Consider the following 26,901-nt stretch of genomic DNA (forward strand, 5'->3'; position numbering starts at 1 on the left):
TAATTATTTCCCGCTGCTGGGATCTGATGAGATCTATTGGTTCATTTAGTAACTTCATTAAAAAACACTGATTTCCACCTCTTTTTTCAGTTTTCCACGATTTTAAAGAATTTTGCTGTGACTGCTCCGTGACTTTAGCCAATAATATCCTAGCCAAAAACAGCCAACCAGTCTGCATGTCCATTGTCCACATGTCCAGAGGGCTCTGTTTAGACTAGGTCTTTGTCAGAAGAGTTCCGTACACCACGTGCTGGTAAATTCATGACAGAAAAACATTCTATATTTTTATAATTCAAGGTCTATTCACTGTAAATACAGAACAACGTGGCAAAGGGTTAATAAAATAAATGACACATTAAATGAGGAAACTCAATCCATTATTGTTTACAGTAATGAAAGGAAATAAGTACACAGCAGTGATAATTTTGCATTTCTCTAGTGAAAAATGAATCAAAGCAACTGTACAAACTGTAAAAATGTATTTTATGCAAAGATACAAAAGACAGAATTATTACATCGTAAGTATTGAACCGCGCCGTCTTTTGCCAGTATCAAACTCTTAAAATGTTACATTCATGTTTTCAATCATGAAAAGTACACAAACATTATATTAAAGTAAATATAGCTGCAAGCAGCGATGTGGGGGGCCAAGCACCAAGGGTGAACCGCAGAGCATTGAGTGCTATTTGTATCTTTCTGAAATGTCTGGAAAAATATAGACAAAGTTTGCAACAATTTAGTAGCCTGCATACCACAGTTGCGTCTTCACAGTTGGGTCCTACGCACCCTTGGTGTATGACCCCCTAATAATCCTAGCAAAACAATAGGGGTCCTATGCACCCTTGGTGTGTGGCCCCCTAATAATCCTAGCAAAACAATATGGGTCCTACGCACCCTTGGTGTGTGGCCCCCTAAAGCTGGCAGTATACTAAGTAAGAAGAAAGAACTTCAGGATTGAGAACCACCGGTGAACATGTCCACGAACCCTGTTGTAGGTATACTCAGTGAGAACACCTCACTGTTTAAAGTCACTCCACGCCGCTGGGGCATGAATAATTATGAATAATTATGAGGCAGCTATTAACCTGGGCTGGAATCTCACCCAGACCTCCGTCTCGCGGCTACGTCATGGATGTATAAAGAGAAGGGCTATGCGAGATCACAACACAAAACAAAAAGTTTAAAGTGTTTAAAGTGGCTTTAGTTTATCTAGCTATGCAAAAGAAGAAAAAAAGGCGAAGGAGATGGTACGTTCGCCCTCTAAATCAGAGTAGGACGGAGAATGGAGAGTTTTGTCTGTACATTTGGCAAATGCGGAGTTTAGACGAGGGGGGCCACTTTCTCTTATTTCCGAATGTGTGCTAGGCGTTTTGATGACTTGCTGAAACGAGTAGCACCATTCATCAAACATGCAGGAGCTCACTGAATTCCCATCTCTACAGAAGAGAGATTGGCGTTGATTCTCCGTACATTAGCATGAACTCTCAACCGTGACGTAACCAACTATGTGATATTTGGACCAATAGCTGAGAGGGGGCGGTCGGAGAATAAGAAAGAAGTTTTCGAAAAGTTCTCCCTGGAGGCCGTCACACACTGCACCGTACCAACACACAACACCGCGTCTTTTGTTCTTCAGTTGTTCTCATTGCTGGGATGAGAACAATTTATTGATTCGTCCATTGTCAGTCGCGAGTATGCACGTTGACGGTTAAATTAAATAATCAAAAATCTTTTCTTATTTTTTAAACTGTCAAACCATTCAAAATATAAGATCACCAAATGTTACCTAGACTACTGCTAAACGGGTAATAGAGGGGGTGGGCGTGGCATGGTGTGGTTCACTTACTGTCAGTTGAAAAGATGGCCAGCTTGCAACAGAGTGCCGTGTGGAATGATTTTGATTCCTGTGTGTTCCTGTGACGGCTGGTGGAGAGAGCACGCGCACCTGGGCCGCGTTGGCTAATCAGCCCAGGTGCTTAAAGGCGTTGCTGCTCTCCACAGCTCGGGGCCGAGACCGGGAGCTAACACCGAGAGGTGCAGTTATGATTTTAGTTTCGTTTAGTTTAGTTTCGCCCTTATTGGACGACAGCAAATGGTACGGTCAGAATTTGGCACAAACAGCATGAATCCATTGGTCTATCCTGCCTTGTGTCAACTGTGCAGGCTTGCGGTGTGAGTAGCGTTTTTTTGGCACAGATTAGGCCCCTTAATACCAACTGAGCATCATTTGAATGCAGCATCATATCTAAACATTGTTGCTGGCACCGTGCACCCCTTTATGACCACAGACTATCCTTTTTCAAATGGACACTTCCAGCAGGATAATATGCCTTGTCACAAAGCGTACATCACCTCAAGGTGGTTCTGCAAACTTGACAGTGACTTTGGTTTACTTCAATGGCCTGCACAGTCCACACATCTCAATCCAACAGAGCACCTTTGGGATGATGTGAAATGGGTGGTTTGCAAATGAGTGTGCGGCTGAAAAATCTGCAGAAACTGAATGATGCTCTCAAGTCAGCATGAACCAACATTCCTAAGGAATGTTTTCAGGAGCTTGTCGAATCCATGCCACGAAGAATTCAGGCTAATTGTAGATTATTATATTAATGTAATTTATTAAAATTCATGAAAGACATCATTAGAACTCAAGAAATCAATTTAAAATACAGTTAATTCTGCTTTGTTCAATGACTTTGCCAATATTTGACAAAAACACCTCAAACCAATTGTAGATTATTATATTAATTGCCGCAACTTTTGGTTTCCACAATTCTGAAGGCAAAAGGGGGTCCTACCTGATACTAGATTGGTGTACCTAATAAGGTGGCCAGTAAGTGTATTTGTGCGAATGTTTGTGTCTCTACTGCAGTTGGCAGAGAGACACTGTGGAGTCATACACATAAAATCCAGCACATAGGGGTGTCTGCTCAATGAAGTGTGTCTGGAATCTGTGCAGAAGGGTCAGTGTGTGAGATTCAGAGACGCTATAGAAGGACAGAGTGCCGGCTGGACGGTCCACACACACTCCTACCCTGTACACACACACTCCTCTACCATCATCATCATCACACACTCCAGCTCTGCGGTAGGGGGAGGGGGGTACAGATATGTGTGTTGGGCTATTATTGTGTCTGACAGAGTAACTGAGATTATCAGAGTAACTATGTTTATAGCACTGCAGACTCCAGGAGTTTTCATTTTGGCCAAACCAACAGTCAAAACCTTCTCCTTTTCTGCTGATTCTTTTATATGCCACTGTTACATAAACCCTTCCCCACTCAGACACACTGAACTCAGCCTCCCAGTAACAGCGCTCACACACACTCTTTCTGCACATAACCTGCTGCCAGACTTCAAATCTCTCTGGATGATCAGGATACGGGTCCCCTCGCTCCGGTGTGTGTGTCACCTTCCTGTTCCGCTCGGACAGAGACAGCTCTCTGTGCGCTGTGTTTGGATCCAGTGTGAGCTGACAGCCATCTGCACACCAAAGACATTAATGAGATTAAATATCATTATTAATATTCACCTCTTATGTGTGTGAGAAAGAAAGAGCTGTGATGGTAGCTGTTTGTGTACATAAGACAGACTTTGTGTGTTTGTGCGTGAGACACTTTTTAATAAAGTCTATATTGCACGTAAACACACACACACACAAACACACACACACAAGTATGTATCTATGGAAAGTGTTCTCTGTGGATACAGACTCACATTTCCTGGGTCCTGGTTTGGTCCTGTTCTCTCCTTCGTAGTCCATACTGTAGGAACAGCAGAAAAGAAAGTGAGTGAGAGAGACTGCTTGTGTGTGTGTGTGCGTGTTAGAAAGATGTAAAGAAACTGTATGTGTGAAAGACAGAGCGTGCGTGCACATTTGCGGTTACTTGTGAGTGTTAAATCTCTGTACTTACAGTATGAGTGTGTGTGTGTGCATGTGTGTGTGATCCAGGAAACTACAGGCCTGTCCGTTTAACTTGCATCACATGTAAAATACTTGAATCTATCATTAGAGAGAAACTAGAATTATTTCTTGAAAATAATAACATCATAAGGGATAGTCAACATGGTTTTTGCAAGGGAAGGTCATGCCTGACAAACCTTTTGACATTCTTTGAGGAAGCTACCAAGTGTCTGGATGGGAGCAGGGCTTATGATATTATATACTTAGATTTCCAAAAAGCATTTGATAATGTACCACATGACAAACTCATTATCAAAATGAGGACAGTAGGAATTACAGGAGGCATTTCAGAGTGGGTTCGGAACTGGTTACGGGATAGAACACAAAGGGTAGTAGTACGAGGGATCTGAGCAGGGTATTGTGGCAAGTGGAGTTCCACAGGGATCGCTACTGGGTCCACTGCTCTTCCTCATTTACATAAATGACCTTGACACGGACATTGAAAGTATACTAGTTAAATTTGCAGATGATACAAAACTTGAAGGTTTAGCCAACAGTTTGGAATCTACTAAAGATTTAAACAGAATCCGGAAGTGGGCAGAAACCTGACAAATGAAATTCAATGTAACTAAATGTAAAGTTCTACATGTGGGGAATAAAAACATAGGGCAGGATTACTTTACGGGTGGTACAAAATTAGAATGTGCTCATGTAGAAAAAGAGTAATAGTTGATCAAAGCCTATCGGGGTCTGGTCAATGTGCTGTAGCAGTAAAAAAAAAAAAAAAAGCCAACAGGATGCTGAGATACATAGCCAGGAGTATTGAGTATAAATCTAAGGAGATCACACTCACCCTATGCAATACCCTGTTCTCGTCTTATGTTACGTTACATGAGGTTACATTATGTTATGTTATGTGTGTGTGTGTGCTGTGTGGAAACACTCTGTACAGCAGTGTGAGTGTGTGTGTGCATGTGTGTGTGTGTGTGTGTGAGAGAGGTGCAGTGTGTGAGTGTGTGTGTGTGTGTGTGAGGTGCAGTGTGGAAACTCTCTGTACAACAGTGTGAGTGTGTGTGTGCATGTGTGCGTGTGTGTGTGTGTGAGGTGCTGTGTGGAAACACTCTGTACAGCAGTGTGAATGTGTGTGTGCATGTGTGTGTGTGTGTGTGTGTGTGAGAGGTGCAGTGTGGAAACTCTCTGTACTTACAGGAGTGTGAGTGTGTCGAGTTTAGCAGCAGACAGCGCTCTCACTCCTGAGTCTCCTGGGTGATTGTAGCTGAGGTCCAGCTCTCTCAGGTGTGAGGGGTTTGAACGCAGAGCTGAAGCCAGGGAATCACAGCCTCTCTGTGTGACTCTACATCCTGACAGCCTGCAGAGAGAAGGACAAACACACCTTACAGCACATTAGCTCTGGGCTGTGTGTATCAAACACAAATTGTTGTGTTATATACTGTACCTTTTACAGCTGAACCTAAAATAACAGGGTGTTGAAATGAGTCATTATCATTATCAACCACATCATAGTGTGTTATAGTAAAAACCTTCTACCACTGACTGGAACATAGCCGGAAGGTTTCATTCGTCTTCTTTTTTTTCATTTTGAGGAATGTATCAACTGTCATTTTTTTTATTTGATTCTCTAAAAGGAAGTTGATCCAATTGATGTCAGCTATACTTTTAGAAAATTGGCTTCACAAATGTGTGTACAGTCTTATTTTGCCATGAGGAAGAACAGAAATCTGCTGTTTCAGTTGTGTAGAGATAACAGATCTCACAATAGAAACATTAGAATTAGCATTGTATTTAGTCACATTGCAGCGATTTTTGATTGAAGGGGTTTGTGTTTGTACTCACCCCAGTCTCTGCAGTTTACAGTGTGGGTCCTCCACTCCAGCAGAGAGTGCTGTTACTCCTGAATCCTGCAGTTCGTTGTCTCTGAGCTCCAGATCCCTCAGGTCTGAGTGAGGAGAACGCAGGACTGAGGCCAGAACATCACAGCAGCCCTCTGTGAGATTACACCAACCCAGCCTGTGGAAAGACCACATACACACACACAAAATTCTAATGCACTGCTGATGTTTTAACAGTATTTTTAAAATAATAGATTTATATATCTAAATATATATATATATATATATATATATATATATTGTCGGACAAGCAAGGATTAATTAAGATTATGTTTCTGTTCTGAATCCAGCGGTTCTAAGAGTCAATGTCCTTGTTAAAATGTTCAGCACTCTGAATACTGAACCAAGTGATATTGCATGCTAGAACTCCTCACTTAACCTACATGTAAAATATATTTTATTTGATTTAATTTAATAATTATGTTTAAAATTAGAATCAATTAAAATTAAAATGATCAATTAAATCACCGAATTCTTTGAATACAAAAACTATATTTTATTAGGTATATTTATTTATCTATATTATTATTTTATTATTCCCTATTTTATTAGCCTAATTAAATCTTAGTTTGTAATTGGAATATTTACTTAAGCCCAGAATAATTTGTTCAGTGTCAAAGTTGTTTTCTGTCAGTTTGTCATCTTTATTACGCTCATTCCGTGGTTTAATACATTCATATTTTCCCCCATGTTGTTGATTGGTCTTCATGTGTTGAAGGTATGTGAACAAACGTTCATTCACTTTGAATTTTGAGCATTTTGTACTCGACAATAAATCAGTATTTTTTTTTACTAAAGTCTCTTTGGATTTCTCCAAATGTTTTATGCCATTGTGCGGGTCTTCTACATTTTTCTACATTAAAAAAATACATATCATAAGTAGTTCTAACATGTTTACAAACTCATGAATAAAGTTTCAATTATTGAGACCCTACTAGATAGATACAGCTTTCTATCCACAGGACAGTTAATTGCCTTATATGCTACATAGTGCAGTCATAGTACTGGAAACGGCTATTTAAAGTTTCCTTAGCATCACAAATGATACCATGTTATAGTGTCGATGCGGTTCGTATTATGTGCCAGAGGTAGGCAACGTTTTTTCTGGTTGTTTTGTGAAATGAATGGAATTTGTGAAAGAATTGGGACAGGACAAACTAGAAAATGACTCTACCTTGTTCATGAAGGTACACTATAGGCACTATAGGCAAGGAAACTATACAGCTTAAGATGTTACCAAAGTGAAATACCCCTTTAAGCTCCACAGTTTCCCTACCTAAAGTATGTCTTTAGGAATGAACGATGCCCATTGACACAATACTTGATTACAAGCTATATATCATAGCACATTGGTTCTCATGTTGAAAAAGAGAGTTTGGCTTAATTAAAATATACTTTCAGTCTTGTCTGTCTGTCTGTCTGCTGTGCCCACTGTCTCGCTCTTCCCCTGTTCTGCCTGCCCGAAGCTCTACCAACCTGTCCAGTCTGTCGGAGCCTGTTCTGCCTGCCCGAAGTCCACTAACCTGTCCCATCTGTCTGAGCCTGTTCTTATTTGCCCAAAGTTCACTAACCTGTCCAGTCTGTCTGAAGCCTGTCCTGTCCAGTCCAGTCTGCCTGAGTCCAGTTTCGTCCAGCCTGTCCCTGTTAGGTCCAGTCTGCCTGAGCCCAGTCCTGGCCTGCCTGAGTCCAGTCCAGTCCTGTCTGCCTGAATCTGGTCCTGTCCTGTTGGAATCCAGTCCGGTTTTGTCTGCCTAAGTCTGGTCCTGTCTGCCTGAATCCAGTCCTGTCCTGTTGGAATCCAGTCTGGTCTTGTCTGCCTAAGTCCGGTCCTGTCTGCCTGAATCCAGTCCTGTCCTGTCGGAATCCAGTCTGGTTTTGTCTGCTTCATTTTGTAATAAATATATCTCTTTGAGTTGAACAGTACCTGTCTGTCTGAGTCTGCGTTTGAGTCCTACCAACACACCACGTCACACCATTGGAAGAATACATCATTTAAATGAACACTTACTCACCAGAAAGGATATGTTTCTACTTGCTTGTCGAGTTAATTTTACAAAATGTACAACCTCTTCAATATTTGCCATTGTAAAATATTCAAAATGCTGCACAAACATACATATGTGCATACATACATTGAAATATTTAGGCCTATGAAATACATATTGAATCTTACAAACATATCCAGACTTATGTTTACCCCAATAATGTACTTGGTATTGGTACCAGGTATTGGGGCTTGGTATTCATTTCTTCTGCAATGTTAAACAATAACACATCTTTTCTGAACAAAAACTATTTCATTCATGCATTTCATTCAACATGTGCTTCCCATATACCCAAAGCACTGCATATGTTTAAACATATTGTTTAGGCGTTAAAAAAATACATTACTGTAAAACAGCAAGATTATTTCCACTATAAATGATTGCAATTTCATTACAGGCATTTAGCAGACGCTCTTATCCAGAGCAACTTACACAACTTTTATATAGCATTGTTTTTTTTTATGTTGTATCCATTTATACAGCTGGATGTATACTGAAGTAATGCAGGATAAGTACCTTGTTCAAGGGTACAACTGAGAGTACTCGGGAATCGAAACTATGACCTTTCGGTTACAAGCCCAGTTCCTTACCCACTGGGCTACACTGCTGCAATGCCATTTAACACTTTGATATGACACATATGCTTTGAATGACCACATTCTCTTCATATGGTAAGATGAAAAAACACAGGGCCAAGTTACTTTAAATAATTTAGGAAGTATTGGGTGGCAGCATTGCTTTGGAATACAGCATGTTGAATTTGTGTTAGCTAAGATAGCCTATATTGTTAATTGTGGTACTTTTAATGGCAGGCTTAGATTTTGCAAGTGTTAATGACGTATAGTGCTTTTTGTACGTTGAAAACATGTTTTTCTTAAGATTCTATTTACCTATGGTCAAACAGTACACAACACTACTTACCCCAGTCTGTGTAGTTTACAGTTTGGACTCATTAGTCCAGCACAGAGCAGCTCCACTCCTGAATCTCCCAGGTTATTGTAGCTGAGGTCCAGATCTCTGAAGGGGGAGTTTGATGACTGGAGAGCTGAGGCCATAATATCACAGGACGTCTCTGTGAGATCACAGCTGTTCAGGCTGCAAAGAAAAGTTAATACATTGTAGTAAAATAATATTAGGTATATACACTCACCGGCCATTTCATTTGGATTCGTGGATCATGGATTTGTCTATCAGGGCCTGTGTGAGACTTAATTATATTCTGTATCCAAGCAGTTAACTGGTGGGTGGGGCCAGAGAACAATCAGGATGATCCAGGACACCTGGCCTGGGTTTCCTGCCCTGTAGCCTTAAAAAGCCTACCAGCTCTCCCAAGCACCTTCTTTCTTTGGCTTTTTTGTTTCTTTATTTTCCACCATACAACACCCACCTCACCATACTTCAGATTTCATCCACTCACTTACATTACTGATTTACTGATTCTCACTTCCCATTGCATTTCGTTTAGTTATATACTTTATAACAATAAATTCTTGATAATTTTCCCCTTATATTGTGTGTGTCTCCATTTTTGTTGTGGCCAAGAGGCGGGCCATAACACTGCTGTAGCCCATCTGCTTCAAGGTTTGACGTGGTGTGGGTTCAGAGATGCTCTTCTGCATACCTCGGTTGTAACAAGTGGTTATTTGAGTTACTGTTGCCTTTCTATCAGCTCGAAGCAGTCTGGCCATTCTCCTCTGACCTCTGCCATCAACAAGGCATTTTTGCCCAGAGAACTGCCGCTCACTGGATATTTTCTCTTTTTTTTAATCATTTGTCATCATTATCATGCAATCATAATTTGTTATTATTTTGTTATATTTGTTATCAGTATCTATTCTCAGTAAATTAATTATATTTTCTTATTTTATTCCTACTACATCAAAGAGTAAGACTTTATCTAGCGAGCTTCCCTGTCCATAAGAATTCGGTGGTGAAAATAACTACAATGCGCTCTGACGCGTGACTAGATGAGACACTCGCTCGCAATAAGGCATTAGCTATTGACACAGCCTCATTATTTCTCATTATATATTCTCAGTAAGTTAAATGACTTATATATTTCTTATTTTATTTCTACTACATGATCTCAAAGAGTAAGACATTATCTAGCGGAGCTAATGAGTGAATCAAGTGTTACGTTAGATGAAATTAAATTGACTGGATGAAATACGTTGAAAAACCACAATGCGCTTTCGTGCAGGTTACCCGCGCTAACTGTTGGTTGATTCACTTCTCCAACTGCAATCCTTCTCTCATGTTATCAGGACAAAGCTAGATAAGATGGTTTAAAATGATCCACGTTAGAAGTGTTTTATCGGCGTTTTTACGGTCTGGTTAGCTTGCTACCATGACGCGTGACTAGATGACACACTCACTTGCAATAACGCGTTGTCTATTGACACAGCATCATATAGTAGCTAATATCATTATCTCAGATAAAAAAAAACAAATGTGTCGTGCATTCAATCACCATTTTATTTTGGTTGGTTATTTATTTGAGAATACAGCGATGTCCTCTGGAAATGTAGATCCTACGCTGCTTATGTGCTCACTGCCACTTCATAAAGGCTTGCTAGCCAGCTAGCTTGCTAAAGTGAACCAAATATGTTAGCTAGCTCGCTCGCTTGATAATGAGGATTGATAAACATAGTGTAATGTGCCTGTGCTTGCGGTGGTGCTGCCACTGGGTGGCAGCAGAGGAGATTCTCCTCGCTCTCTCATTCCCTGCTAATTGTTGATTCGGCCCACCTGGAGTCTACACTTTATAGGGACCTCACTCCCTCTGCTCGGTGCTCTTGCATTTTACAAGCAGCCGGTAACGCTCTGGGTATTTCGAGCGCTAGATGTGACTTACTCGATGGCTATCTGGTACGGGAGCTAAACACGTAGCAACCGGGGCACTTGAGAGTTGTCACTTTTCATAGAAGGTATTTGTGGACAGAGTTATCTCCAGCTAGTCTCATGCTTGAGCTGACAGATCTTCCTTACCTAGGCGTGTGTTGTTTTTGGTTCTCAGTCAAGAGACTTTCGTCTTGTTTTTGAGGATTACCTTTTGTTTGGCCTGTTGCCAGGGTTTATTCCCCTTTTTCCTTTATCCCACCTCGCTCAGTGGTTGACTGCTGTTCGCAGTCAGCTTTTAGACTCCCCGTTGATTTATTGTCCGCTTCTGACGTTGCTCGCCAGCCCCAACCTTACACATAGTGGTCGTATAAACGCATTTAATTAATAACTTTCACTAAATATACATGCCTTTATTGCGGCAATCGAATCTGTGCAGACAAGTCTTGCAGTGGAGAATATTGGATGAGGCACGAGTGACAAACGTCTTATTAGAGAAGTAGCGCGTCAGCTGCTGCAGTTCACACTTGTATTAGAGCGCCCTCTACTGGATAATTCTAGTAAATAGCAATTACAACGTTCGAACAGATAAATAATCAATGTTTTTTTGTTTATTATACTTATTTAAAAATCGGGACACATCGGCTGCATAACTGCCGATCCCGATGTCGTCAAAAGTTTAAAAAAAAAAAAAAAAAAAAAAAACTGATATTGGTCGGGCTCTAATTGCAAACTAACACGGCTAAAAGCAGATTCACTTTAGAAACGGGAAGTAATGCAGATGCTCAAACATTTTTGTTAGCTTCAGTACCCAGAACGGTAGATTTTTTTTTTTTTTTTTTTCTCTCTTTTTTCCACTTTCTCTCATTTTCTCCCCAATTGAGTTATACCAATTCCCCGTGTGTATCACGGTTCTGGTAGATGCACTATTCTCTGTCGGTCTGGGGAGGGCGTAGACTATATGCATCCTCCGATACATGTGGAGTCGCCAGCCGCTTCTTTTCACCTGACAGCGAGGAGTTTCACTGGGAGAGCGTAACATGCATGGAAGTTCACGCTATCTCCCCCAGATCCCCTCCCTGCTGAACAGGCACTCGACCAACCAGTATGTGTTGCTAATGCAACGATCAGGACTAACACCCTCACCGGCTTCCCACCCGCAAACACTGCCAGTTGTGTTCGTAGGAACGTCTGACCAAGCTGGAAATACCGCTGCCGGGGATTGAACCCGGGTCTCTGCGGTTTGAACGGCATGTTTTACAAGTTAAGCCATTTCTTCATGGCACAAGTCGATGAGTGGCATGTTTGCCTTCTAGGATTGAAGGTCTTCATGTCAGAGAATGCTTAATTGACTGCCTGGCAGCAGAAGATCTCTCTGTCTGAGGTACAAGGTATTGCTGCCCATCATTTCATATAAGCACAGCCCAGTTAACATGCTTGTATGCAAACTCGTATTCACAAATAAACATTCAGGTTACATATTTTGAGAATGGAATCAAAATTCAAACCCTTACACAGCCATAATCATTCATTCTATTTCCATAAAATTTCACAGCACACAGCAATACTCACCCCAGTCTCTGTAGTTTACAGTTTGGACTCATCAGTCCAGCACAGAGTAGCTTCACTCCTGAATCTCCCAGGTTATTGTAGCTGAGATCCAGATCTCTCAGGGGTGAATTTGATGACTGGAGAGCTGAAGCCACAATATCACAGGACTTCTCTGTGAGATCACAGCTGTTCAGTCTGCAAATAGTTAAAATATTAACAATATTAGGTATATAAAGCATGTAATATTTAGAATTTAACGGTGATCTTGTTTAGTGATTAAGACTGAAATTGAGGATATTAAGGTTGACGGCACTCTGAGAAAGATATCTGCTCTACACTCAAACTGCAGCATTTTGGACGTGAGAATTAGGGTGTTTTCACACCTGCGCTTTTTAGCCTGGTTAAATCGGACTCTGGTTTGTTTTCCCCCTTGGTGTGATTCGTTTGGGCAGGTGCGAATACAGTAATCGCACTTGGGTGCAGACCAAAACAACTGCAGCGAGACCCTTGAGAGGAGGTGGTCTCGGTCCGGTCCCAAACAAACTCTGGAGCGGTTTGTTTGTGGTGGGAACGTGATCCGACCTCGATCCGACCCAACTACCAGGTGTACCCCGCAAGTTTGAGCTAAATGGCTCCTGTAGCCGTTTTATTATATTTTATTACATTAGCTCCCTTGTTTTGCTCAGTCGTCTGAAGGCAGCACGTCGTCTTTGCAAAGTGTGAAGCAGTATAGTATTTTCAAGACGTTTCCTCAAAGTGCATTCGGCATTCTGCTGGTATAGTTTTGCCTGGTATATTGCCCAGACAATTGCCACGGTTATGAGCAAATGCCAACTCTGCCGTTGCTCCATGTTAAATTGCACAGCAAAGTTTCTCTCACAGAAATATGCACTTGTCCAGAACACAGGACCATCTTCCTGTATTTACTTTCTTGCTCCTGCCCCAGACACATCTGACCAATAAGTGGAATGAACGTTTTTGGTTCACTTGGTTTTTTCTCTGTCAGAGAGGGGTGACACCGAAATGACTGGCAATAATTTTTTGTGCAGTGTTTTGTGTAGCGACAGGTTGAAACGGCTAATTTCTCCAATGCAGTTTACTGCCAGTCGATTTAATTAGCGGTATTAATGTGACGAGAAGCGCTTTGTTTGAATGCATAACCCCCGGTCGGCCATTCAAACATCAGAAATGTTCAAGACCAATCCTACATGTTTCTATTGATAGACCCCCTAGTGCGCAGCCCAAGCATGTTGACAGAACACAAAACTACTTAAACCTGGTGCAGGTGAAAACTATACTGTTTTGTGCATGACAAAAATAAAAAGATTCATTATTTATGACATTTCATTTATATGAAAATAATTAGTACATTAAATCAAAAAATATATTTTCAAATAAAACATATTTTATTTGAACTTTAATTGAGGGCACTGACAAAATACACTGATTCAGAAATTTTTTAAAAACCAAATTTTCTAGTGCCTGACAATTTTATTAAACTACACTCTCTCCAGAAATAGAAAGTGTGAGCATACGCTCTCAATCATCTACATTATTAATGGTGTAATACTCACATGGCCTTCCTGCAGTTCCTGACTACTGTCACCAGTCTTTGATGGCCTACTGCAGTTGTGTTGTAGGTCTTCAAGTCAAACTCATCCAGGACCTCCTCTGACATCAGTAACACAAAGGCCAGAGCTGAACATTGGTGTGGTTCCAGCTCTTTCTCAGAAAGTTTTCCTGATCTCAGGGAATTCTGGATTTCTTCCACTAGAGAGTTGTCATTCAGTTCATTGAGACAGTGAAACAGATTGATAGTCCTCTCTGCTGAAGATTCCTCTCTGATCTTCAACTTAATGTACTGGACAATGCCCTCCGATCTGTTTTCTGTCTGTGTCAGTGGGTCAAGTCCAGGTGATCTGCCTCCTGCCTGTATCCGTAGTCCTAAGAGAGTCTCGACAGATTCCAGGGAGAGGCCAAGAAGGAATCGGAGGAAAAGGTCCAGGTGTCCATTCTTACTCATTAAGGCCTGATCCACTGCACTCCTGTGTAACTCAGACAGCTGCACTCTGTCACTGTCAAGTTTTGATTCTTCTCTGAGTACATTTCTGTTCTCGTTTATACATGAATGAAGCACAAACAGGGCGGCCAGATACTCCTGAATGCTCAGGTGCACAAAGCAGTAGACCTTCTCCTGATCCCACCCACACTCCTCTTTAAAGATCTCTGTGCACACGCCAGAGTACACTGAAGCTTCACTGACATCGATGCCACTCTCTCTCAGGTCCTCCTCGTAGAATATCAGATTTCCCTTTTCCAGCTGTAGAAAAGCCAGCTGCCCCAGTTTCAGGATGATTTCTGTATCTGATGCTGACATTTCCTTTGGGTTTGTCTTGGTGCCATGATACTTCTGATTCTTTACATTTGTCTGAATGAGCAGGAAGTGTGTGTACATTTCAGTCAGAGTTTTCGGCAGTCCTGCACTCTCTACTGTACCCAACATTGTCTCCAGAACAGTAGCAGAAATCCAGCAGAAGACTGGTATGTGACACATGATGTAGAGACTCCTGGCTGACTTTATGTGTGAGATAATTCTGCTAGCCTGGTTCCTATCTCTGATTTTCTTTCTGAAGTACTCCTCCTTCTGTGGGTCATTGAACCCTCGTATCTCTGTCACCTGGTGGACATACTCAGGAGGGATCTGATTGGCTGCTGCTGGTCGGGAGGTGATCCAGAGAAGAACAGAGGGAAGCAGGTTCCCCTGAATGAGGTTTGTCAGCAGCACATCCACTGATGATGACTCTGTTATATCACAGCAGATCGGATTGCCTTGAAAATTTAGAGGAAGTCGACACTCATCCAGACCATCAAAAATAAACACCACTTTGACTTCATCACCTTCAATACCTTTGATCTCTTTCAGTTGTGGAAAGTAGTGCTGCAGAAGCTGCATCAGACTGTATTCCCTTTCCTTCTTCAAATTCAGATCTCGAAATGGAAGAGTGAAGATGAAATCAACATCCTGATTGGCTTTTCCTTCTGCCCAATCCAGAATGAATTTCTGCACAGAGACAGTTTTCCCAATGCCAGCGATTCCCTTTGTAAGGACAGTTCTAATGGGTTTCTTTTGGCCAGGTAATGGCTTAAAGATGTCATTGCAGAGGACTGCCGTCTCCTGTGTGGTTTGTCTCTTGGATGCTGTCTCAATCTGTCTGACCTCATGTTCATTATTGACCCCCCCACTTCCCCCCTCTGTGACGTAGAGCTCAGTATAGATCTCATTGAAGAGGGTTGGGTGGCCCTGCTTTGCTAAACCTTCAAACATGCATTCAAATGTCTTCTTCAGATCAGTTTTCAGTGCCTGCTGGGCTCTTTTTATGGATCCATCTGAAGAGAAGAAATATGAGTTTTGTTTAAAATCAGAAACATTTCCCATTCAATAACAGATTTCAAAAATAAACTGTCAATAAAAATACTTAAGTCAGTTTTGACAGTATTTAACACCTCACACAGTCTAGTCTATTCAATTTGAACTGCATTTGCATTGCAGTCAACTAGAAATTGTTGACGGGGAAATAAACAACTAAATACAGAAATCTTTTTGGGTGGGGTTCAAATCTATTTGGGTGGGCCACCCAAACACTGGTGTTACACACCTCTCATAGTATTTATCCACCTCACACAGTGTTACACACCTCAGTGTTACACACCTCACACAGTGTTACACACCTCTCACAGTGTCGCACACTTCACACAGTGCTGCACACCTCAATTATAATCCATCATAAATATATCAAATCAGCAGAAAAGTACATACTGTTGTATTTGTACAATATGAATGAAGGGAAAACATATAACACTGAAAATGGATTTAAATCCCCTTTTACACTTCATTTCTCAGGTTTGTTGTGGATTTGTCTCTGTGGTACAGTCTTCAAAGGAAACATGGTAATTTTTAGATCTAATATTTTTATCCTGAGTGCTCTTTAGCCCTGGATACAAACTCAGGGCAGTCTGACGTGACGGCAGGGTAGCATAGACGGTAAGGTACTGGGCTTGTAACCGAAAGGTCGCAGGTTCGATTCTTGGGTAGGACACTGCCGCTGTACCCTTGAGCAAGGTACTTAACCTGCATTGCTTCAGTATATATCCAGCTGTATAAATTGATGCAATGTAAATGCCATGTAAAAAGTTGAGTTGGCTGCTCTGGATAAGAGTGTCTGCTAAATGCTTGTTATGTAATGTGACAGGGGTTTTTGAGCACAACGTCAGTTTGAATCTCCCTCAGGGACATTTAATCTTGTGCATTTGTTTGCCCCAATAATTATTGCTTGATGCTAAATTTTAATTTAAATGCTAAAAAAGGAAGTTTAAAGTGTGGATGGTACAAAGCAGAGCATTATTCACTGTTAGGTCTGCTGAACTCATTTAAGCACTCAGTGCAATGAGAAACTTACTGTGCTGCTCATCTCTCTCCAGTGAGTGAGTGAGATCATTCTGCTTCATGTTCCTCAGGATGTGGAGTGTGATCTCCAGAGACCTCTCGCTGCCACAGGCCTCTAGCATCTTCTCAACAATGCACAGGGCCTCAGGTTCCTCCCACTCTCGCTCACAAATTTGACTGTTGAACAATTTCTTCATCTTCATAAACTTATCCAGTACAGAAGGATCATCAGACACACTCTTGAAGCATTCTGGGCAATCCTGACTCAGATGGCTCTGGAACAGTAGCAACTTTTCAGTCTTCAGCTTCATGAGGGTGCACAGAAGAGACTGAAAAGGACACAAGAACAGGTGTGCTGTATGTGTGTGACTGACAATCATACGTAGCGGTGCGCTGTAAATACACACTCAAATAAATGCACCATGATCCTTGCCTTATGTGTCTCACATTTTTGAGCAATTCACTTGCTGCACCAGAATGCCACCAAACTTATTTGAACAGATACTGTCACAAGTTGCAGCACGTGTGTGCAACACAGGCTAACACATAAGCAATATAGCTCACTGAAAGAACCTTAACCCTATACAGTAATGTAGGCTACAATTTAAACCCTTCACGCACAATCCCAATCCTTGCCCATTTCGGGGGTACCTTATTGAAAGCTTTATAACCTCAGATGTGATCACATAGACTTGACAAATGGCTTAAATGAAGCAAGGCCATTTAAAATACTAACTTAGATTAGTTTATATTCATAATTTAGGAAGAAATAAAGTACCACAAATGCAATTGTCTAGGCAAAAAATAAAAAATGAATTTGCTCTATTTTAGTTTGCAATAAAATAGTGTGCTCCAGAATTATTGGCACCCTTGATAAATATGCACAAAATGCTAAAAGAAATTCTAAGCTAAAAAATAATAGTTATTGACATAAGCTTTATTTTCCAACATGTGTAAACTAGTGTGCTTGAATGATTCATTGGAATCAACCAAAGTCTTAAATTTTTTTAAATAAAAAAAATATTTCCCCAAAAAACAAGTTCCACAATTATTGGCACCCCTGGTTTAATACTTTGTGAAAACACCCCTGGCAAAGACGACAGCCATGAGTCTTTTCCTATAATCTGTGAAAAGGTTAGAACACATTTGGAGGGATTTTTGACCATTGCTCCATGTAGAATTTTTCTGAATCATTGATATCTTTGGGTTTGCGCCTATGGACCCCCCCTCTTCAGTTCAGACCACAGGTTTTGGATTAAATTGAAGTCTGGAGACGGAGATGTCCATTGGAAAACATGAATGTTGATTTCACTTAAGCATTTCTGTTTAGATTTTGATGTATGCTTGGAGTCATTGTCCTGCTGGACAATCTACTTATGGCTAAGTCCTAGCTTCTTAGCAGAGACAACTAAATTTTCTGCCAGAATTTCCTGGTACTTTGTTGAATTAATTGTGCCATTGATCTAAAATAGTGCCCCAGGACCACTGCCAGCAAAACGTCTCCAAAATATCAATGACCCACCTCCATATTTGACCGTAAGTATGAGGTGCTTATCCTGTATGCATTCCTCTTTTGCTGCCAAAGATGTTGATAGTGTGTATGGCCAAAACGTTCAATTTTGGTCTCATCTGTCAATAGCACTCTCTTCCAGTCATAATTCCAATGAGGTTTGGCAAGCTCCAGATTCTTGGTTTTGTTTATTGTGCTCAGTAAGGGCTGTCTTCATGCCACCCTTCCAAAGAGTTAGTTGGTATGGAGGTGCCATTTTATGTTTTTTTTTTTTTTTTTTTTTTTAGACTTGTTGACCGCAAGAAACAAACCAATCTCTGCAATTCTTAAACAGTGGGATCAGTGGGTAATTAATGGCCTCTCACCATCTTCCTCACTGTCTGTGGGGACACCATGCACTTGCTTCCTCTTCCTGGCAAATTTGCAACCATTCCATATGTTTTACACCTTTTTATTATTGCCCTTACAGTGCTAAGTGGTATGTTTAACCGTTTATGTCTTTTTTTTTTGTACCCATTACCAGACTTGTGATGGTAAATTACCATCGGTCTCTTCTGAATTGACAGTTATTTGGCTTTTCCCATGCTGATGGATGACAAATGGAAAATGTTACCTCATTTTTATTCTCTAGTGAAACTGGAAGTGATGGAATGACACAATATAGTTCCTTTAGACTGAGATTAACTAAATTAAGTAAAATTGTATTACCAATTTCATATTGTTTGATTTTACTTCCAATAATTATTAGGGGTGCCAATTATGGCACCTATGGTTTTCAGAAAAAACACTGAAGCATGAGAGTAAATGTATTGAAATAAAAATATATAGTTCTCCCATATGTTTGAACATAAATGACACAATAATCTTTGTTATTATATGCAGCCTTTTTCCTTCATTTTTATTAAGGGTGCCAACAATTCTGGAGCCCACTGTACTAAGAGATCCCACATATAAAACAGGTAATTTTATGAGACTGATTTTTAATTGTGAGGTTATACCGCTTCGTCTACTTAAGTGGTGCTCAATGTGAGAATGTAGAAGTATAATCCTGACATAAGTGGTGCCCCGTGTAAGGCTATTTTGTCATTTCCCCAACACATTGATATCAGAATTTTAAAAGTGCAAAAACATTATCACAGTGGTACAGTACCTAAATGTGTAATCATTAATCTTGTATGTTTTTCTGTACTCTATAGTATGTAATGTTTTCTTGTAAGGGGATGGGACGACATTAAAACAATACTCAGCCGTTCCAGCTCACGTCACATCCAGTGCATGAAACACAAATCCTACTGAACAAATGCTTACGTTAGTGTGAAAAATGCTCACTAAAAAATAACACTAACATATTTAAAGTCACTCAATTTGAAAAATAACGTATATAAGTGAAATATTTTGAGCATCAACACTTACATATCTACAAAGAAATCTACATCTTATCTGTGTTCAGTAGATAGAGACAGAGACAGAGAATCAATGCTGTCGTTCTCCACTTCTGACTTAGTCCAGAAAACTGTCAGCTAGGTCTATATATGTCTTAGCCATGCTCAGAAGTTTTCAAGAATAAGAATATTTTCCAAGAAATAATGAAACTCATCTATAATGTTTCGCCGGGTGCAGTGTCTTTTACTGCTGCCAGGGTGAATGTGTAATGTGGAGATAATTATTCACAACTTTTGGTTACTCTGACCTATAAAATGCTATTCCAAATAAAATTAGACATATTATACATCCTTAGAAAGCTTATTCAGTCACCTTCTGGATAAATTGTGTCAATCAAGCCAGGTTGTACTAAAAAGGGCGACAACACCATAAACAACATGCGTGGTATTACACACAGCTATTTTGGAAGGTACCCAGCTGTCATAATTGAATGTATATTTCACAAACGGATTATTGAAGACAATAAATGACCACTGAACTTTGAAAGAAATCTTTACGTATAAAACCAAAGGTAAGCTTTTATATTTATTCCATATTTAGTCACAGATATTGATAGTATAATGGCATAATATAATTCCTATATACTATACTATAATTTATTTCAGTGTTCAGTGAGCAGCGTTGTTCACAGCTGTACTGGCATACCTTTGGCTATTGTTGGCATTTATCTTGTTGCTATGATGGAATACAAATTTTTAGTGGTGAAAGAATGTTTTTTATGAATGCCCAGATAGACACTATTGTCCAGTGTGTCATTGGTGGGGGGTGTAGTTGCAGATGAGACTACAGGGAGGGGGAGCTTGGTAAATGGAGGACAGGCGCGACAATGGTGGCGCTTAGAAACTCCATCTTTGGCATAGTTGTCCGGAATTGTCTAGTAGTAAAGTTAGAACACAGAGTTTGTGTTTTAAGCTCATAGTTTGGTTGCAGGAGCACTGAACATCTGAGTTGAACATCTGAGTTGAACAATCTCATGATGCTGGCATCATGGCCACTTGGGGTATGCGCCAACAAGTTAATAGGCTATTGTTTATAATATAGGAATGAGAACTCTTACACTTTAATATTGGTGACTTGTAACATTGGAAGCCACAGCTGCTTCCCTTGTTGGACTGTAGTATCTCATTCTCAACACAGTCTAGCTCAGCATCAATCGGTGACACTTGTGTGTTCATTAGTTGTATTCGTAATAATAATTATAAATTATTACTATTATTATTATAATTATTATAACTAACAAGCATGCGATTCACACTAACCAGATAGTCAAACAAGATGTTCACTTATGATACAGTAGCTAACGTTACTTTGTAAAGAAGCATTTAGTTGGCATCTGTCTGTGTCCAACCATTAATGTTTGATCCCCCCGTAACGGGTCATTTAAAAATATGCACTTAACAATAGCTTTTATTGAAAGTAGATCAAAATATTTCATTAAAAAGGGCTTTTTAAAGTCCAATGTAAGCTAATTCATCTTTTCATCGATGTTCAAATTTGTAACAATTTTAAAAATAATTTTTCAAAATATCTAATGCACCTAATTTGTTGATAAAGATGGTAATTTAAGTACAGTTATCTGGTGTAATTTATGCACAATTCATTCATTCAGATCATTAAGCATTTCATGCACTAATTCTAAATAGTAAGACTGCTATAACCTGTTCTGCTTCACCCATTTCACCCAAAATTCCAATTGTATTGCCTATACCTCGGGAGAGACACCAGTTCATACCTGTTAAGATTGTAGATCAGCACCATGGAGTGGTATCAAAAGCATGCAGTTCCATAGTACTGTAAAGATATTTTCATAGTCCTACTCTAGAATGATCTGTTGCTTTATTATATCGGCTATATATTTGCAAATATATATTGCCTCTATATTGCTATAACTACATCAGCCGATGTCGGCATATCGGTCTTCCTGTTCACTAAGATATCGGAATCAGTATCGGCCTTGAAAAAATCAATATTGCCTCAAAATGAGAATGAGATGTTGTCATCGGCAGATGTCCACTGGGGAGAATTATTCATAGTGGTACTGAAGCATTTGTGATGTAATTGGCAGGAAAAAAAATAAGTGGAAAAAACGCAAAATCACCTAGGGCATTATTGTGTGGATGTGTGAAGTTGTTTGTGAATTCTGTCTGTTTAGATGAAGTCATAAGGTGCAGGAGTTAATGTTCTTAAGTGCTCTTAAGGAGTCTGGTCACACTGTGGTTATTTCTGCAGGATTCCTGAAAAGAGCCAAAACCCATCGGTGATGTATAGGTATGGGGCATGTCTCCCCACCAAGCCTGAAACTTGGCGGGATGGCATACCAGCCATCCCAAAATTAACCTTTTCAAAACAATTACAAAAAGATCTCACCTGTTTTGGGAAAGATAATTTCTCTGAACCGTTCTCTTCTAAATGGCTGGACTCCATTGGCCGCTGGATCCTGCCAACAAAACAGAGACACGGTTCATCCTACGACATCCTATGTCACATAATACACCGCACTTACACCTCAATGCATCATAATACACCTCACTGGATAGTTGAATTAAACAGTACAGTGTCAATATGAACCTGTTCAATTACCTTGGATCACCTGGGAACTGTCCTCTGAAGTACAATGGGTTCTCCATTGACCGTTCACTCCTCATAGACAGACAACTGGGTACAGGTGACCCCGTTCTTTCTGCCTGGACACTGCGAACAAACCATGGAGACACAGCTCATCCTAAGACTTTAGCTCTACCTCACAGCACATAGAGACAGAGCTTCCAGCTCCGTTGTTTCTCCCCACTATTGTTTACGTTTGTGATTTAGCAGGTATTGGCAAGATTCAAATTGTCATCGAACATGGGAGAGTGCCATCTCCCTTGTTAACAAAACCTGGAAAAGCCATCCACATTGTTAATATAAGCAATACTGTACAACAAAATGCATTGTGATGGGTTATGCCATGTTTCTTGAAATTATTTGCACAGTTTGTCTCTTGTAAACAGCTGAGTAAGAAACGGGTGGAAAATGTGGTTTCAATTTACTCCTCGTCAATGAACTCCATATTATGAAGCCACTACTGTTTGAGTTGTGTTAACAGCTGGAGTATAGAGTGAGGGGTGCAGACACACTTTAACCCTGACCCTGCAGGGTATTGTTCCAGTGTCATTTATATCTGTAGAAACTCAAGAAAAAAGAGCATCTGAATAGCCCTGAGCCAACGTGAAATACCTTATCAATACCTCAATATGACACAATACATACCACCTACACCTGAATATGACAAAATACACCAACCTACACCTGAATATGACCAAATGCACCCACTTACACCTAAATGTCACATAAATGTGACAAATGTCACATAATACACCACACTTACACCTCAATGCATCATAATACACCTCACTGGATAGTTGAATTAAACAGTACAGTGTCAATATGAACCTGTTCAATTACCTTGGATCACATGGGAACTGTCCTCTGAAGTACAATGGGTTCTCCATTGACCGTTCACTCCTCATAGACAGACAACTGGGTACAGGTGACCCCGTTCTTTCTGCCTGGACACTGCGAACAAACCATGGAGACACAGCTCATCCTAAGACTTTAGCTCTACCTCACAGCACATAGAGACAGAGCTTCCAGCTCAGTTGTTTCTCCCCACTATTGTTTACGTTTGTGATTTAGCAGGTATTGGCAAGGTTCAAATTGTCATCGAACATGGCAGAGCGCCATCTCCCTTGTTAACAAAACCTGGAAAAGCCATCCACATTGTTAATATAAGCAATTCTGTACAACAAAATGCATTGTGATGGGTTATGCCATGTTTCTTGAAATCATTTGCACAGTTTGTCTCTTGTAAACAGCTGAGTAAGAAACAGGTGGAAAACGTGGTTTCAATTTACTCCTCGTGAATGAACTCCATATTATGAAGCCACTACTGTTTGAGTTGTGTTAACAGCTGGAGAATAGAGAGTGAGGGGTGCAGACATTACTTTAAGGAAATACCTTATCAATACCTTAATATGACACAATACATACCACCTACACCTGAATATGACAAAATACACCAACCTACACCTGAATATGACAAAATACACCCACTTACACCTAAATGTCACAAATGTGACAAATGTCACATAATACACCACACTTACACCTCAATGCATCATAATACACCTCACTGGATAGTTGAATTAAAGAGTACAGTGTCAATATGAACCTGTTCAATTACCTTGGATCACATGGGAACTGTCCTCTGAAGTACAATGGGTTCTCCATTGACCGTTCACTCCTCATAGACAGACAACTGGGTACAGGTGACCCCGCTCTTTCTGCCTGGACACTGCGAACAAACCATGGAGACAGAGCTTCAAGTTGACCTCATCTTCTTACTGCAGCTGCAACTCATATCACATTAAGTATATGATTCATGCAATTATACCTTTTTCTGTGAGTGCTGGGGGTTCCATCTTTGGCCTCTGGATCCTCTGAGAAACTCATTTTAGAAACAGTACCCTCAATCTCAGGAGACTGGAACACATCAGACCTGTTTAGACCACAAGTGGGTTCTCACCAAACCGTAAACACACAAAAAGAAAAACATTTAACACACATAGACACTAATACACACAGAAACACATACATACATAATATATCTTAGCCTTGACAGGAAGCAATCGAATTTAAAAGAGACCTACAAATGTACTATACAGTCACCTCCAAAATTCCCAATAAACAACAGACTAGATGGTTGATTTAATATGGTCGTCGTTTAATAAACGACGATACATCAATTCAAAACATTTAAATCGACAGATGTTAGTGCAGAACCGTCATTTTGATTGTATGTCCACCACGTTACCTTTTATTTACCTTTACCTTCAGGCTGTTATACCAAGTCAGAACTAAGACATCAATACTTAATGAATTAACGCCGAATTCACGTCCAAAATCAATGTCTATTATTGTTTGACAACATGTTTGGTCCGGTTTGTTACAGTAGCCGGTGTCAAAATGTAGCCTACAGTTTAATCAAACACCAGGGCCTGTGACTTCCGTCATAACCAACGAGGTAATAAAATAATAAAATATTGAAAATGCTGCAATAAGCGTAAAACTTTTAACAGTTATTTTGAAAATGACTTTCTGTCTTGGTCCAAAACGAGAAATGTGAAAATAACCTAGTAGACCTAAATCGCCCCATTTTATTGTCAGTTTTGTTTCACTGAATTTAGCGTGTTAATGCGATTATACTTGCACATTCCCATTCCTCCCCACACCCACTCACCTGCTTCGATTCCCTGTACCCCGCTACACAACAGGCTACTTACTCAATTATGTTACTCAGTTTTACAGTTTTATTAATTCTTGTACTCCCTCTTCTTTCTCGCCCGTCTTTAAAATTGCGACTGAGTTTGAAATACTTTCACTTTCAGTTTCGCTTTGAGCTCACGTAAGGTTTTTTTTTTTTTTTTTTTTTTGCCTTTTATTGGCTGCATCATTTATTGTATATAATTAATTATTCAGAAGAGACAGACATTCCGTAAATTCCAAAGCAATTATTTGCCTAATTCTGTTAACGTACATACACTAGGTTTATTCAACAACTTGAAAACAATTTTGATGTTGGGACTATTGGTATTGTTAGCTATATTACAATGAGATGATACTTATTTATGTTGCTATGCAAAAAAAAATAAATAAATAAATTTTTAAAAAAAAGGCTTGTCACTGGAGCTTAGAATTTGTAATCCACACTGAAGCTGAGCTTTAAAAATATGTATTTTAATACGTTTCTAATTGTGTATCTGCACCAACTGCATTGCCCTGCTTAAAATTCCAGCTAAACCAGCAGGGATTCTAAACTGGTTTAAGATGGTTTCAGCTGTGTTTTTGACACTTCTTGCTGGTCATATTTGTTCTGTGACTGGTCAGAGCTGGTCTCTAGCTGGACAATGCTGGTCAAAGTTGTTTAAGTTGGTAGAGTAAGCTGGTGGTCTAACTGCCGGGCAATATAGGTTGGTGACTATATAGGCTAGTCAGCTGGAGAACAGCTGGTTGGCCAGTTAATAGTGTGGAAAACACAGCTTAAACCAGCTTGATCAGCTTAAACTGGTTTAAGTTGGAATTTTCAGCAGGGTGGCCTGCTCCATGTTGTCAGAAACTGCCATACAGCTTTCTGACAGCCTTTCACGTAGTACTGACGGGTTTACTAATTGTGTTGCAATGCAACCCCCTTGGGCATTACTGTTGGAAGTGATGAGACAGGACTGCAAACATGTGGACTTTATTTCATGATCTGCATGTGTCACAATATTACTTGACCGGGTAAGTGTAAGTTATAAAATTGATGCTACTCTTTAACCCAATTATTGTTTTTCCTTTACAGGCTGACCCCACGGCAATCATAAGCCGCGTTTCCACCGCAGGAACTATACCCCGGAACTAGGAACCTTTTGAGGAACTCAGTGCGTTTCCACCGCAGGAACTAGGGTCTAAATTTAGTTCTGGGGGCTTTGTTTTACCCCCCAAAACGTTCCTGCTCGGGGGGTAGTACTTTCCGAAAGTACAGGAACCTTTTGGGTGGAGCTTGCAGCGCTGAACATTTCTGATTGGTCGAGTACTCGTAGCGTTTGTGTTGTATTTATTTTCCGCCATTGCCCGCCATGTTTGAAAATATGCAGCGGCAAACCAATTTATTTTCATAATAACTTCAAATCAAACTTGTATGTTATGCGGCGCAGTAGCCTCCTTTTGGTTATAGCCTATCAACGTCTTGGAATTATAACGTGTGCTCTTCTGTTATTTTCTTGCTTTAGTATTCGTTTTATAAAATGCTAAGCATTCGTGCTGGGACAGCATATTACGTAGGCTACCAAAACATTCAAACGGATTAATTCGGTTGCTGAATATTTTCTTCCGGATTTTCTTTGTTAGCCCGTTGTAATTGACTCAAAACGTTTGATACAGTTATGTGAGGTATGCGGTAGTTCTGCATAATTAACATTGGTGATACAGTACAAGCAAACTGGAAATCACCTTCCGCACTTTTTATCCGGGTAAAATAACAGGTTAATTCTAGTAATCTTCCCTTTAGCTTTTTCAGACTGCCGTAATTTTACTCAATTTTACTGCCATTTTTCAATTCCACGAAAAAACCAGGAAGACTATGGACTCATTTATGGTGCATGGTTCGCATCTGGAGGGCACACTTCGCTGCTCGGCTAGCAGTAACTTCGAAGGAAAGCAAACGGTGGCTGTACCAC

General features: G+C 40.1%; 1 protein-coding gene across 7 annotated transcripts; it reads right to left on the minus strand.

Moving 5' to 3' along the window:
* Positions 1-1,675: 1,675 nt before the first annotated feature.
* On the minus strand, positions 1,676-25,064 carry LOC118208124 (NACHT, LRR and PYD domains-containing protein 3-like). Of its 7 annotated transcripts, XM_035382479.1 has the most exons (13): positions 24,078-25,064; positions 23,868-23,978; positions 23,090-23,200; positions 22,226-22,336; positions 22,013-22,082; positions 16,706-17,021; positions 13,823-15,635; positions 12,270-12,443; positions 8,781-8,954; positions 5,759-5,932; positions 5,112-5,273; positions 3,718-3,764; positions 1,676-3,483 (listed from the first exon to the last, which is right to left on the minus strand). In XM_035382479.1, the coding sequence occupies exons 1-13, from the start codon at positions 24,134-24,136 to the stop codon at positions 2,864-2,866; spliced, it is 3,942 nt and encodes a 1,313-aa protein (XP_035238370.1). In that variant the 5' UTR covers positions 24,137-25,064; the 3' UTR covers positions 1,676-2,863. The 7 variants fall into 7 exon arrangements, with proteins under 7 accessions (XP_035238370.1, XP_035238367.1, XP_035238364.1 ...); XM_035382476.1 differs by lacking the exons at positions 1,676-3,483; positions 3,718-3,764; positions 5,112-5,273; positions 5,759-5,932 and having other exon boundaries at positions 8,639-8,954; positions 24,078-24,182; positions 24,924-25,064; XM_035382473.1 differs by lacking the exons at positions 1,676-3,483; positions 3,718-3,764; positions 5,112-5,273; positions 5,759-5,932 and having other exon boundaries at positions 8,639-8,954; positions 24,078-24,204; positions 24,924-25,064.
* Between the last annotated feature and the right edge of the window lie 1,837 nt (positions 25,065-26,901).

Source organism: Anguilla anguilla, chromosome 11 (assembly GCF_013347855.1).
Source record: "Anguilla anguilla isolate fAngAng1 chromosome 11, fAngAng1.pri, whole genome shotgun sequence".
Lineage (NCBI taxonomy): Eukaryota > Metazoa > Chordata > Actinopteri > Anguilliformes > Anguillidae > Anguilla > Anguilla anguilla.

Bases quoted from the DNA above. Each gene is read 5' to 3' on its own strand.
- LOC118208124 (XM_035382479.1), bottom strand. From the start codon at position 24,136: ATGAGTTTCTCAGAGGATCCAGAGGCCAAAGATGGAACCCCCAGCACT. The intron at 23,979-24,077 runs GTATAATTGCAT...GTTTGTTCGCAG, and splicing joins CCCAGCACTCACAGAAAAAG to TGTCCAGGCAGAAAGAGCGG. The intron at 3,484-3,717 runs GTGAGTCTGTAT...TTTGGTGTGCAG, and splicing joins CAAACCAGGACCCAGGAAAT to ATGGCTGTCAGCTCACACTG.